This window comes from Patella vulgata, chromosome 5 (genome assembly GCF_932274485.2).
Source record: "Patella vulgata chromosome 5, xgPatVulg1.2, whole genome shotgun sequence".
Lineage (NCBI taxonomy): Eukaryota > Metazoa > Mollusca > Gastropoda > Patellidae > Patella > Patella vulgata.
This window is the reverse complement of record NC_065883.2, coordinates 58,471,343-58,486,809: the sequence shown is the minus strand read 5'-3', so window position 1 is coordinate 58,486,809 and position 15,467 is coordinate 58,471,343. Positions and strand designations below refer to the sequence as shown.

The following is a 15,467-nucleotide window of genomic DNA, read 5'->3' as shown; positions in this document are numbered from 1 at the left end:
ACGCAGTCATGTCTAATATAAACTTCGGTAACCGCGTGTTGACCCTTCAATATGAACATAAGCAACAAATATATATAATCAGACAATTAAACAGTTAACAAATAAACAATGCCTCGCGATATTAAACAAAAACATACAAGCGTTATTTGTTTATTTCCGCCTGTGTCCTTTCTTATGGACATGGCTGTTACCACAGGGAGCGGGAAATATGACGACGTTTTACTTCTTTGACTTATCGACTCATAATAATGTTCAAGTGCACAATAACCGGCGTATATAAAGCAGGCTTGGAGGGGGTATTCACTAAGACGATTGATCGACAAGGTAACATATTAAGAAAAATTCTCATTTTCATATGATAGAATGAGGTGTTTCGTTGTGTTGGCGGTTATTTTAACTATTTCATCTGCTCAGTATTACAATCCAAGTGTAGGATACAATTCCGTCTATGGAACGTCTGGCACAGGATATGGAACGCCTGGCGCAGGATATGGAACGTCTGGCACAGGATATGGAACGTCTGGCGCGGGATATGGAACTTCTGGTTTAGGAACGTCTGGTTTAGGCTATGGAACTTCTGGATTAAGCTATGGAACCGGAACCGCTGGCCTTGGCTATGGAACTGCTGGCGTTGGATATGGTACTTCAACAGAAGGAAGAATTTATAATTCTGGAACATGTAATTACTTGTTTGGATCCACCAACATTCTAACTTTTTGTTCACGATATCGTAAGTTTTAGATTATTAATAAATATATTATGTATGATACTATCACGAGTAAATGTTCAGCCTTAATTTGTTAAATTTTTAAAAAGATACACGAAAGAACTTTTCGGGTAGTTATTTCCAATACAAGTATGACAATTTATATGGAAAGTAAAGACATCCAATCTTACTAGAAAGATACTGGATTTAAGACAAAAATGAGAGTGTATCCCTAAAAGTCAGTCTGTCTCCTCGGGTGATGTAAGGAGCGCTACTTACGTTTTGATCTAATGGCTAACGGTTGTGGGAACATTGAGAAAATCAAAAGTCCAGTCGAGGGATTTAACGGCCGAAAGTCACGAGATTAAATTTTTAACAAAAATAAGGACTGAATAATGTTCGTCAGATAGTAAATTAACAAAAATAAGGAATGATTGATGTTTTCAGAATTTAGACACTTATAACACAAAACTTGTGAACACAGATGACCATAATTTATGTTACGATTAGTTATATTCCTGAAATAATGGCCCGAAAAATCCCTTTTTAGTAGGATAAGATCTATTCAAACGAATCATTGCGGGATAAGCCGAAATCAACCTAGGTGTATGGTCTGAAAGTCATTATTTGCACTTTTGTTTGTTGTTGTGCTTTGGGTTTTAAGGTCCACCGGAAGGGATATCACTGACAACTATTTTTCTGTTAGGTTCGGGCTTTAATGGTGAGTTTGCTCGTCTCGGTAGAATTGGAAACATCTGACCGTTTCTTGGCCACATGATAGCTATTTAATACAGGTGCCAGTTACTCCAACATGTATCGGCAGTCAGATTCACCAAGTAGCTATATTGAGTTATGAAAGATTATACTAAGCCCAGTGTCCAGTAGCATTCTTGATTCTCAATTTTCATATGAATCAAAAACCATAGCGAAATTCTTACCCGATGATACTGGACCTATACCACGTACATGTATGTGTTTTACAGTATAGAAATACCAAATATACCACGTATCGGTATAACGGAGGGAGAGAGACAGAGAGAGAAAGTTTTTATCGTCCACTCGACACAAACCAGGTCATATCGGGACTAACATATGGTTCAACTCTATTTCAATAATTCGCTTGCGCGTAGGGGTCTTTTTAGCAGTGGGAGGAGCCTGAAGGACCTGGAGAAAACCAATGAGGTGTTTTACAGTATGAAACTACCACGTATACCACGTATGTGTCTTACAGTATGAAACGTATGTGTTTTACAGTATAAAATTTTTTATTACTCATTATGATTGTGAATTTATATTTTAGGTCAAGCATGTAGTGAAATATTAGTGAGTGATGCCTCGCCAGCCAATACGGTGAAAGTATGTGAAGGGTGTATGCTAAACTTTGTAATGAACTGCAATAATGCACAAACAGTAGCTGCTTCAAATACTCAACTTGGAAAGAAATGATTCAAGGAAAAATATGCCCAATTCTATACTGGCTGTAAATAAACTAGACTCAAATCACTTATTTGCTTTAAGTAATTATATTCATTTCAAATAATCATATTTATTTCAAATAATTATATTTATTTCAAATAATTATATTTATTTCAAATAATCCATTTATTTTCGTGTGTATTTATAATTGTAAATTAAATAAAGACCAGTCTTTCAATGACTACTACTTTTTGAATATTTCAACTTATATAATAATGTTTTATTCCTCAACTTTTCTCTAATAATGACAATTATTGACACTATAACAAGAAGGGCCAAGATTGACTTCCTCCTATATTGACCAATTTCTTTGGATAAATTGAACATTTAACTTCAATGCCAGTTGTTCTCTGAAACCACATCCAATGAAATGGGGTTTAACGTCCTACTGTTCTGCTCCGAACTGGGCTAATGAAGACGGCATACGCCATAGTGTGATATGAAGGAAATTTTGGCCGGACAGCGGTGCTACGGCTTACTCTTTTATCGACTTCCAACTGCCAAGGGATCTTTTGCGTGCACACCAATGTGTACATGGGACCTTGATTTTTCGTCCCATCTAAACAACTAGACAGCTGTCCTTGTCAGGCCCTCCGTCCTGCATCACTGACAAGGGGGAACCATGCCGGAAAACCCCTGATGAACTTACGTGGCCAATGCAGGGATCGAACACCTAACCTCCAAACTAGCGAGCCAGCATCTTGCCCACCCTAGCCCCCTGGATCCACAGAGGATATGCAGAAGAGCTTCTAACCCACAGGAATATTTTTCCTAACCCTGTCTGTAACACTTCTTATTGTAATGGGTGACAATACTAAAATCTAGTTAATGCGCAAAATAAAAGATTCTGGACTGTGAGGGAATTGAAATGACGTTTAACATCCTACTTTTCTGAGTCAACCAGGCTAATCAAGACAGGCATACATCATGCTATGTTCTAAATTTTGCCTAGACAGTGGTGCTACAGCCTACAGTTATTTTGAGTTCCAACTGTCAATGGTTCTTTTACGGGCATGCCAAGATGGCACCTTGGTCTTTCGTCCCTTTCTAATAACTAGGCACTGTTACTTGCTCAACCCTGTGTCCTTCACCACTGACAAGAGAAAACCATGCTGGAAAAACCATTGGGACCTTTAACATCAGGATCAAACCGTGGACCATAAAACAATGATATTTTCAGGAATATACGAGTTATATCCCCAAGTGATGCAGAGAAATTACTTTGTAACATGTGTCTGATCGGAGTACAGTTGGTTGAATTTCCAATGCGTTACCCAAGGCTGGAATACCAGCCATTTGGGATACAGACATAATAATTTAACGGCCAGACAGGTTCAAAGAGTTATGGTCTTATTATATCATGCCTGTTCTCGAAATGGATGGAAGAAAAAGAAGAAAGATATTCTTCTGATATTAATTTAACTTTTATATACAATTTAATATCACTTCTTATTCTTAGCAGCATCTTGTTCTCTGAAATAACAAAAAAAAAACCCCGGTTACGCACATAATCTTACCTGAGAAAATTTATGATTGGCTCTGATTCAAAATTTGTGTGACAATTTGAAATAATGATAACAAAATATTACAGCCAGAAATAACAAAAAGTAAAAGTTTTCAAAACGTCAATTTTTGTAACGCGGAAGTGTTAAAAGTATCAAAACAGAAGTTTATTATTTAAAGCACTAGATTTCATAGAATACTTACGATATCTCCCTATGCCCCCTTTTCTCATAGAATTTAACATGTGCTAATTTACGTTTTCTGAAAAAGATTAACATTAATACATAAGAAATCTATATTAAATTCATTAATTGTGATGGAGAAGTTCATTTGTGGAATTAATGACAATTTCTTTTTGAGATCTTTTTTGTTGCTTGTCCTGGCGTGGTTCTCCCTTGTCAGTGATGCAGGATGGAGCTCCTGACAAGGACAGCTGTCAAGTTGTTCGGATGGGATGGAAAACCGGGGTCCCGTGTACATATTGGTGTGCACCTAAAAGATCCCTTGACAGTTGGAATTCGATATAAGAGTAGGCCATAGTGCCGCTGTCTTGGCAAAATTTCCCTCATATAACACTGTATAGTGTATGCTTGTCTTCATTAGCCCAGTTCGGAGCAGAACAGTAGAACGTTAAATCCCATTTAATTTCATTTTTGTTGCTTGTCAGATTTATGGCAGATTAAATTTTATTCAGCTAATTTGTTGTAGCAGAACACAAAACTTTTATTTTTTACCATGCATATATCAAGCAGGTAAAGGATGGTTAGAGAGAAAAAAAGAATATTATTTTCATTAAAGTAATATCAGACATCAGATATATTTATTTATAGCATATAATACTTACTGTATGCCTGCTGGTGCTGGTATAATATTTCTCTTCTGATAACTTTTATATCTATCTGACATAACATTACCTTCAGGCTAGAAATACATATTGAAATAATTTAGTATTAAAAGGAAGTGTTCTTCCTGGTCCGCGTCTGGATGCAAATCCAGAACATTTTATCTGAGAGTCCATTGTGCTAAAAATGTATCACAAAATGATTGATTACCTTCAGTTTTCTAAGAGAACCACTAAGTTCTTTTCCTAGTTGTAAATCGATATCAGCATCTTCAAATCTTATCACAAATTAAGGTTTTGCTAACAAAATAATCACATCTGTTCAATATTTTTTCTGCAACTTTTGACAAATGAATAATAAGAACATGACTGATTCAAAATTTGTCCTTTACATTTCAAACTAAAATCTCAAGAATATTTCTGCGCCCAATATTTGCTGAGTAAGTTGTGGAGAAACATGCATTAATTCATAATGAAAACATAAGTACAGCATCGACTAAAGATAGGTGGGGGGGTTGAGTGACCAAATGGTTAATGAGTGTGTGTTGCAGCATAAGGGGTGTCATTGAATCATGTGCATGGTTTCGATTCCCCGGTTGTATGTGACAAGGAGTAGGGTTGTCTGTCCAACATTGGGTTTCCCCCGGGTCCTCCAGTTTTCTCCCACGCGCAGGCGATTTTTTGAAATAGCATTGAACCATGTGTTAGACCTGAAATGATCTAGTTTGAGTCGAGTGGACGTTAATCCTCATTTCTCTTTCTCCCTCTCTCTTTGTCTTTAATGTAAGCAATATCACCACTGGGCAGTTCTTTTCTAGAATAAAACTGTGTAATTGAACGTTATATAATGATTCTCTATCTCTTTAAAGATATAAACACTATGTATTTATATTCAAAGTCAAAGAATCATGGACAACAGACAGATGGATACTTCTGACAGTAATATGTGACCACATTTAAATGTGAGCATAAGAATCTTCCCTATTAGACTTGACTATTAATGTCTTGGTTCAGCTTAATTTTATGCTTAGTTACAAGGATACTTTGCATGTCCAAGTCTTTTTGTTTTAAAAACTTCTCTTTTCTCTAGTCTTTGTTTTTTCTTCATTCTTTTCTTTGTTATTTGTTCTTTTTCTTTAAATTCTTTATTAAATGTTTTTATCCTTTAAAGAAAAAAAGGTTATTTTAAAAAAATAATAAAGAAATGTTAACAACTTATATGATATATTCATTCAATACACTACATGTATTACAATCTGTAATCTGGAGCAAGGAAAAGCTTTTAATATCTCAAACTCAACATCTGCCATCTAGATACATTTTTTTATGACAGAAGCTACAAACAAAACAAACTTGTAAAATTTACAGATTATGATAAAATACCAACCTATATACTTCACTCTCTCTAATCCTTATTGACTTTAAAGCATTCTTCTGTCGGGCCTGGAGTAAACAAAGACAAGTTATACATATGTTTAAATAAAAATCTTTATGACACTCCTATAATTGTACTGTTTTATGCTAAATTAAATATCTGGAGTTTTAGAATACAAAAATCATAGAGGCATATGGTATTACTTTATGTAAAATGGGTTAATCTGCTGACAGAATATATTCATAACTCTCTACCCATGACTCAACACGAGTATTTGAAACCTGCAGAGCTGTCAGGAACATTCTCTTGACTTGATAACATTTGAATAGCTTACAAAGTCTTTGGTGTTTGTATTTGTTTTCTGGTTATGTGTTTGTCTTGTATGTTAGATTGTCCTCCTGCAAATATTATTACATTGTATCACACCCTATCCACCAAATAACATGCCTTACCCTTATTTTAACTTTCCAATCATGTTGCTTTTGTTTGTATGACTTTCTATCTTCTCTACGAACAGCAGGATTAAGACCAGTTGACATCAAGTCTTCATCAGACATTTCTTCATCCTCTTCCGATGTCTCATCTTTATCATTTTTAACTTCTTTAGTTTTTACTTTTTCCTATCACCACAATTAAATAAACTTTTATTGATGTTAGCACAATTATGTTATATTACATTTATTATTATTTATGGAACAATTTTGTTGTAATTATATATAAAATTGAGAATAATATTCCATGAAACTATACAAATTAAATACCTCAACTTCAATTTTCTTGAGAACAGTTTCTTTTAGTATTTTCTCTTCATCTTTCTTCTTCTTCAATTCAACTCTTAATGCCTTTCCCAGTAAATTCTAGAAATATAATTTCCATATCTACAGTTTTTATTTTAATGGGCTAAAGACAGTTTGTACAAATTGAACTGGAAAATAATTTCATTAGAACTTATTTTCTTTTTTTTATCATCTATATTTGAATTATTATAGCAAGAATGACAAACTCTTTATTAAAATAAACTTTTAACTAATATATCTTTAATATGTTGAAAATTTCATTCCAATTACTTCATTCTGAGCGAAGATATCATTGTTTGAAGTTTTGACAAGATGTGGCATAGATTGTTTATTCTCAAAGCAACGTTATTTGTTAATCAAGACTCAGTCTTGCTTCTCCATTTTTAAATTAATTTGAGATCATATTTCAATCCGATGGTCTAGTGAGTTGATTATAGGCTTGCATGTGAATAAATGTCTAAATAATAATCTATCTAACATTTGAAGCAAAAATAAAAACTTGCAATAGGCAGATTAAGCTCTTACATAATGCATCTTTAATGAAATTATTTATAAATCTATAACAAAATTTTCGAAATACCTGATGATCACCATATGTTGGATTATAAGACATTCCTGGATGAGGTTCAGTCACAGCTGGAACAGCAGACGGTTTCTTATAATGATTCTTTGGTGGCTGAATAACAGAAATGTAAAATGATATTATCAGCGTTTAATTATTCAATTATATTAGATATAAAGAAGAGAGTGATATTTTGATCAACAAAATGTGTTATTAAATCTTTGAAATGAAATTAAATGGGGTTTAACGTGCTACTGACTAAATCTTTGAATAATAAATAAAATATAAATGCATCCAGAGAGAATGACAATTTCAAATGAAAATTTCTGAAAACGAATAGGTTGTCAGACAGTGAAATGACATACAGATTACACATAGCTTCATAGTCTAGGTTTCTAAATCACCTATAACAATTAGACAAGAATCTGTTTAACAAGATGGATGAAGCGTCTAAGTCAAATGTATCTACCAAAATACTTGATAGTTTCAATTAGACAAGAATCTATTTAAAGGGACAATAACACTCTTGCTGGCTTGAAAGCTCCAGAAAATAAATAATATCTCTATCTAAGTACTAGATGTTTAAGTGCCCTACCTGTTGTGTAAATTATCCATTACATCCTATTTTACTTGTCCAGAGGGTTCGAAAATATTTTTAAATCGAAGTTTCATTTGAAAAGGTTTACGTTAGACGTTTCAAACCATTATGTTGAATTTTTCAAAAATTTTAAATAAGGTGTGTTAAGATGAAATTTGTATCATCAATTAATTGAAATATTCTAAAATAGTACAATTTGTTGACCAGAATAAAGATTGGGACATATTGTTCAGTTACAACAAGAGTGGTATTGAGCCTTTAACAAGATGGATGGACTGTTTAAATCAGATGTATCTATGACACTATCCTGTGTCTCGGTACAAATGTATCAATTATCAATTAACTCTGGAATACTGTGTTTTTATAACTATGTTTATACATTAAATATAGGAAACTACAACATCTATGATAGTACATTTGGACTTATTAAAACATGTACAGTCTGATGAGTTTAACAAGCCTAGAACCCAGACCTAACAGCTCAAACACTACATGTTGTCTCTATTTTTTTAATAAAGAACTCCACATGATGTTGGTATCCCAGCCTCTAACTAAGCACAGACGGCTATATGTCTCTCTAGGAATGCCAATGATGTCTAAAGAAACTTAAACCCTGTTCTTTCTTATAAGTAGGAAAAAAGTGTGAGTCATAGAGTAAACCATCGAAAATTGGCCAGGTACTTCCTTTATCTGATTGGTCAGCTGCTCAGAAGCTGTCCGTGATTTCAACATAATGTTCTAATATGGGCACAAAGGGGGGGGGGGGGATAACAGGTGTCCACTTTTCTAAAGCATGGGATACCATATTTGGATTACTAGGTTATAATGTCATTGTCCAATTTGTTTTAATCTGCAAGGTATATCTAATTAACCCAGTTCTCATTGTCACTTGTACTAGCTAACGACTTCAATACATTAAACAGAGCATCATTTAGAGAACTTAAATAACCTACAGTATATATAGTATTACATATCTACCATAATACTTGGTAATTTCAAAGTCTCTGGCAATAGTTGATTTGGGACACTGAGAATCAGCAGTAGAAGACTTAAGGCATGTATACACTATCAACTTCTCAGGATCTTGTTGATCAACATTTAAAACCCAACACCATGTAAAAGAGAGGTTGACAGTTGTATACACTTTTCTAAAGCATGGGATACCATATTTGGATTACTAGGTTATAATGTCATTGTCCAATTTGTTTTAATCTGCAAGGTATATCTAATTAACCCAGTTCTCATTGTCACTTGTACTAGCTAACGACTTCAATACATTAAACAGAGCATCATTTAGAGAACTTAAATAACCTACAGTATATATAGTATTACATATCTACCAAAATACTTGGTAATTTCAAAGTCTCTGGCAATAGTTGATATGGGACACTGAGAATCAGCAGTAGAAGACTTAAGGCATGTATACACTATCAACTTCTCAGGATCTTGTTGATCAACATTTAAAACCCAACACCATGTAAAAGAGAGGTTGACAGTTGTATACAGAGTAAAATGTTTGTCAAATATGTTGCCTAAGTTGATAAACTTTAACCAATCAGAAATCAGCTTGAAATCAGCTGACTCTAACCTATTTGAAGTCAGGTCACATTGAGACAAAATAGCAAACATGGAATGGACATTAAAAACGCTGATAAATTTTGCAAAACGTGTTGGTCAACATATCACCTAGAACCAGATATTGAACATGCAACATTAATTGTGATGAACTTACCTTGACAGGTTTTGTAATTGTAACATCTAATATATGATCTTCACCTTCTTTTGGTGTGTCTGGCAAATCTGTTAAGTACAAATATAAATATGTACAAACGAATAACCAGAAAAAAATGCCAAATTGATTATCATTTAATTCTTTTGCTACAATTATAGAAAAATAAAAATTGTAAATAAAAATACCTTTCCACAGATCGTAATCTTTAACCAGTAAGTTTGGTGCATTTTGTCTATATTTACGCTGCCTTAGATTCCTAGTGTGAAATTTATTTAATTCTGCTTCAAACGATTTTTCTTCTTTGTCAATTTTTCTTTTTTTCATATCCGGATGAAGCCGTTTTATATTTTGTGACTTTGAGCTTTTTCCTCTAAAAATAGATATCCAGATTCAATAAAATACAACAAGAACAAAAAAAAACATGACAATTGAGTTCTTTAAGACCATATACTGGTATTCACTTAGGCAATCTGTACCAAGACTTTTCTTATGATCAAAACACATACATTACATGTACATAATACACACAAAAGTAAGTACTATTTACAGCTACATAAATAAACATTTTAAATGATTTTCTAGTAGTACTCTGTGCTATGATTTTCTAGTAGTACTCTGTGCTTTGGCTGTCAAACTAAATAAGTAACCATATTATATACCATAGATTTTTTTAACACACATCACTTATGTACTTGTGGCTTTTAATGAATATAATGTTATTGTATATAATTTTCCATTTTTATATAAAAAAAATTGTGCTAGTAATCGTAGTATTAGTATATCCTTTAGTGTACTTACAAATTTACAGCTTTTATTCTTGTATCTGGTTCTAGAATACTGAAACATCTTAATTTCTTATTTCTTCTGTTGGGTTTTTCACCTAAATATATTCATAATGCAAGAAGCTGTTTTGGTTTTATCAAAAGTACTTGGGGTACACAATATAATACTACATTAACCATTGAAAATGTACATAATTAGTGAAAATTGATATTTTATAGACACTTTCTACAATATAAACAATTTTAGTCCAGTAATATAATAGTCAGCTTGACTGCTGATTGTATACAGTCATTAGATTTGGACTGTTATCTGTAATATAGATATTGGCATCAATATGATTGACCGAATATGATATGCTTTATATGAGGTCACTAGATACTGGGGTTTCACTACAAATCCCCTACTAATAAAAATTAAAAAGTTTCTTGAAAAAATAGCTGCAGATTTATATTCATAAATGAACAAGAAAAATGACAAGAAAAAAACCCCATGCAATTACATCAGAGCATTTTATCTCCAGAAGGGAAGGAATATGTAACTATTTACCGTCTGTTGTTGTTAAATCAACTTGTTTATCTACAAAGAATAGTTCACTATTACTTTTATCTGAGATGGTACCACTGAAAAAAAAGAAAATACTTTTAAAATATATCATAGCTAGTTTCAGTCACATTGATACAAATTGATAGGTGTAATACATGTAACAGGGTATGTTTTAACTCTGACTTTTCAGAATAAATGATTATCACACACTCCATCTGTAGACAAATCTTTTTCTGTGAGTGTGAGGATTACATGTAGATCAACCAGGTTTAGGTCAGTATTTCGTTTTACACAAATGTAATTTTTATGCAGTAATTCTGATTTATTTGTATCTTGAAAAGCTCATTTTTTGTGGATTAGGGTAAATCCTTACATTCAATTCCACACAGATTCTGGTAAACTTACGTCTTACCAAAGGCAAAATTTTAATAAACATTTTGACTAAAAAAAGAAAAAAAAAAAAAGAAAAAGAAGAAAAAAAAGAAATCCGTATGCTCAATCTTACTATAATGAATATTATCATTTCCACTTCGAGATTTAATAAAATCAAATAGAATCTACATTCTGTTTCTCCACATCAATAAATAATATTCCAATTTTCACCACCACGTGTTCCCCATCAATTTGTAAACAAATCCAATATGACAGTTGGTAATTTCATGAACAATCGCCTTGGTATAAAATCTACTAACCCTGTTCGTTCCTCAAAACTACGTTCGTCTAAAAAGTCTTCTAAAGCTGTAGTATCGATCGTTTTCCATCCCTTTTTCTTGTGTTTGGATATCTTTTTCGGTTTAGGTCGACCTGTGGACTTCATTTTGTTTTAGTTTCTTACATCCAGTCAAAACCTTCTATGGAAAGTTTCACTGGATAACCGTAAAGCATACCATTTCTATCTTTTCCAGTGAAGAATTAATTCACAAATAGTTACCTCCCTTTGACCACTCATCGTGAAATTTTAAAGAAACTAGAATTTTTGTGTTCATTGGTTTCTTTGTCAACTTATACATTTTTGTATATTCTAATTTGTATATAAATTGTCTGTATTTATCTACTGTTATTTCTGTCTATATTGTATTGATCAGTTATCCTTATAAATGTACAAAACCTGTTGACTTCTTGGTTTAAAGATAGTTTGCCAGACAACGAAACATACGCCCACAGCAGCTAAGTCGTCCGTGGTGTCAACAAGTGTTGTCGCATATTTTTTTTTGTTGTCAGAAATGAAAACAATTACAACACACTAAAATCTGATTACAAGTAAAACCCTATTTGGCTTCTAGTTCTGCACTATAAGTGCTGTTTCTATTCAAACATTTAGCATACAAAACTTTTAACATCAATTTCCATAATCATTGGAAATCGTTAAATATTGACAGGCTTCTTCATCTCATGACCTTAAACACTGTGTATAAATTTAAAATCAATCAGTTATTAACTTTAGACTCTAAATCTTCTACATGATTTTTCAAAGAGGTCAAGGGCCATAACTCTGGCAGTAATTATTGGAAATTGTTGAAAATCAATAGGAGTCTTTGTCTCAATACCCTTAACACTGTGTATAAATTTAAAGGCAATTGAATATTAACTTTAGCATCTAGAGAGCCCACAAGATTTTTCAACGTGATCAAGGGCCATCATAACTCTGGCAGTAATTATCGGAAATCGTTGAAAATCAATAGGTTTCTTCATCTCATGACCTTGAACACTGTGTATAAATTTAAAGACAATTGGATGTTAACTTTAGCCTGTAGAGCATCCACAAGATTAACTTTAGCCTCTAGAGCATCCAACGGACAGATGGGAGCGACGCCAATGTACGACCCCATTTCATTTTGGGTGTATAAAAATAAATATCATGAACTTTTAAGGACTTAACTCTGGAGGTAATTTACAGAAAATTTTGAAAATTGACAGGTTTTTTCGATTTACTAATTTAAATAATGCATATAAATTTCATACAGATCGGATGACAACTTTTGTCATCCAAAGGTTCACAAGGTTTACAAAGTAAAACAAGGGCCATAACTCTAGAAATAATTGACAGAAATTGCTGAAGTTCAATAGACCTCCGTTTCACAAATTTAAATGATGCATATAAATTTCATAAATATTGGATGATAACTTTCATCAATCGAGCATTAACAAGGTTTAACAAAGTGAAACAAGGGCCATAACTCTAGAAGTAATTATTGCAAATTGCTGGAATTCAATTGGCTTCGTGGTTTCACTAATCTAAATGATGCATATAAATTTCATACAGATCGGCAGATAATTAAAAAGATTTAATTAGAATTTTCATGCTAATAATTTTTTTCTAATATTTTATATTTTTTGATAATTCATATTTTAAATAATATATTGTCTAATGTCTAAGGGGGCCCACTTCCTCAGGGGCCCAACGCATTGGGCAAGCTGACAACCTGACTGGCTAGATGCATCACCTCACCATCAGTGCTGCATAATGCGCAGGCCAAGTTCTCATTTATTTTATTTCTCCCGTAGCACACTGTACAGCGTATGCCTTGCCCAACTTCGATCATTAGCCCAGTCGGAGTAGAACAGTAGAACGTTAAACCCCATTTTGTTTCATTTCATTTTCCATGTCTTTAATGCACAGGGGAGCCACGGTAACTAAGACAGTGGTTTGTAGCCTGGAGGTCGCGGGTTCGCTCCCGGTGTTGGCCACGGGTGCACTCCCGGTATTGGCCACGGAAGTTCATCAGGGTTTTTCAGCGTGGTTTCCCCTTGACAGTGGTGCAGGACGGAGGGCCCGACAAGGACAGCTGTCTAGTCATTTTGATGGTACGTAAATCAGAAGCTTTTGCAGCAACAGGATTTAGCTGTCAAGGAAAAAGCAAACTTATTCCTTTCAACTGACAATAACAGGTGGTCCTTTCACAAAGTCTCTATTGTATACACAAACTCCAAAATTGGCATAGTTAATGTCAGTTTGTCTTTTATCAATTTACAAAAGATTCTGAGTTGATGGGATATATACTTTTCCAAATATTAAATCTTGAAATTCAATGCACACATAATATACCCATTTTCACCTTCAATTTTGGCCATGTGAGACTGAGGTTAAAATTCTGAAAAGGTTGATAATTAAACTTCATTTACCCTATTATAACATATACTATTCAAAAAAAGTAGGGGATATTTGATTTTGGGGGCATAATACTAAAATATGCAAATGACTACGAAAAAAGTCACTATAGAACCTAACAGAAGAAACATTTCCAGTTACATGTGACGCCCAAACGCACCAATAGCTACCGCATGGAATGCAGGTGATGCTTGGGATCATCATGGGGGTCCAACCCAAGATTTGCACGACTCTGACTTTGAATGTTATAGTCATTTTGGCATTGAATTCCAGGGTGGAAACATCAGTTTAATTGTTTTAGTGACCAGAAAACAAATTTTGATATGCGTCGGCTTACCCAAAATGAAAGGTTACGTGCCCTTGGCATGCTACAGATCGGCACAACACAGGCGGTTGTGGCGCGGACGATGAATGTTTCTCAGTCTGTCATAAGCAGGCTATGGTCCAGATACCGTGATACACAATCTGTACAGGACAGACTACGCTCAGGTCGACCAAGGGCGACAACTCAAGCCCAGGATCGATTTATCCGTACCTTGGCCTTGAGAAATCGTGTCATCACAGCAAATCAGATCAGCGCTCGTCTTCAAACAGACACTTGTGTGAGAGTGAGTGGCCAGACGATTCGGAATCGACTGCATAGGGGTCACCTTCGCGCCCGACGTCCTCGCGTGATCCCTTGTTTGAGAGATCATCACATTCAGGCAAGACGTAGTTGGTGTAGGGATCGTCAACACTGGGATAATCGACGCTGGAGCAATGTGATGTTTTCAGATGAGTCAAGGTTCACTGTTGATTTTTTGGACAGACGTAGGAGGGTGTGGCGTCGTCGAAACGAGCGCTTCCAAGACGTTAACGTCATCAGACATGATCGATTTGGGGGTGGTTCTGTTATGGTGTGGGGAGGCATCACTGTTGCTGGAAGAACGGCTTTACATGTTGTTGCAGGGCGTGTTACAGGCCAGTACTACCGGGACAACATCTTGGCAGTCCATGTTGTGCCGTACGCACGACGTCATGGCTGCCGTTTCATCTTCCAGGATGACAACGCAAGATGTCACAGGGCCAGGATCGTTACAGGTTACCTCCAACAACAGAACATCACCACATTACCTTGGCCAGCACTGAGTCCCGACCTCTCCCCCATCGAGCATGTCTGGGACATGCTTGGACAGAGGTTACGTCAACGTCAACAACGTCCTGCCAATGTCCAAGAACTTGCTGCTGCGTTGCAACAGGAATGGGACAATCTGGACCAAAATGACCTTAGACGTCTCATTAGGAGTATGCCACGTCGGATCAATGCTTGTTTGGCAAACAGAGGAGGATTTACCCGTTACTGACTTGGTTGTGATGCTGTGGTAACTTTGCTGTTTGACCCCAGGTATCATTTTACCCTTATAATGGTCAGTCTGTGCCTTACTTAGTCTAACGATCATTTG

General features: G+C 34.7%; 1 protein-coding gene and 1 long non-coding RNA gene across 2 annotated transcripts; one reads left to right on the top strand and one right to left on the bottom strand.

Annotated features, from left to right (window-relative positions):
• Positions 1 to 149: 149 nt before the first annotated feature.
• LOC126820790 (uncharacterized) lies at positions 150 to 2,363 on the top strand. Its single transcript, XR_007680124.2, has 2 exons — positions 150 to 730; positions 2,007 to 2,363. It is a non-coding gene; the product is annotated as an uncharacterized LOC126820790 (long non-coding RNA).
• Positions 2,364 to 3,624: 1,261 nt separating this feature from the next.
• On the bottom strand, positions 3,625 to 11,813 carry LOC126821418 (ribosome biogenesis protein NOP53). Its single transcript, XM_050549838.2, has 13 exons — positions 11,609 to 11,813; positions 10,920 to 10,993; positions 10,389 to 10,470; positions 9,776 to 9,960; positions 9,591 to 9,658; positions 7,279 to 7,374; positions 6,663 to 6,758; positions 6,354 to 6,521; positions 5,893 to 5,969; positions 4,738 to 4,804; positions 4,530 to 4,606; positions 3,890 to 3,946; positions 3,625 to 3,655 (listed from the first exon to the last, which is right to left on the bottom strand). Exons 1-13 carry the CDS (start codon positions 11,731 to 11,733, stop codon positions 3,625 to 3,627), a joined length of 1,203 nt encoding a protein of 400 aa, XP_050405795.1. The 5' UTR covers positions 11,734 to 11,813.
• Between the last annotated feature and the right edge of the window lie 3,654 nt (positions 11,814 to 15,467).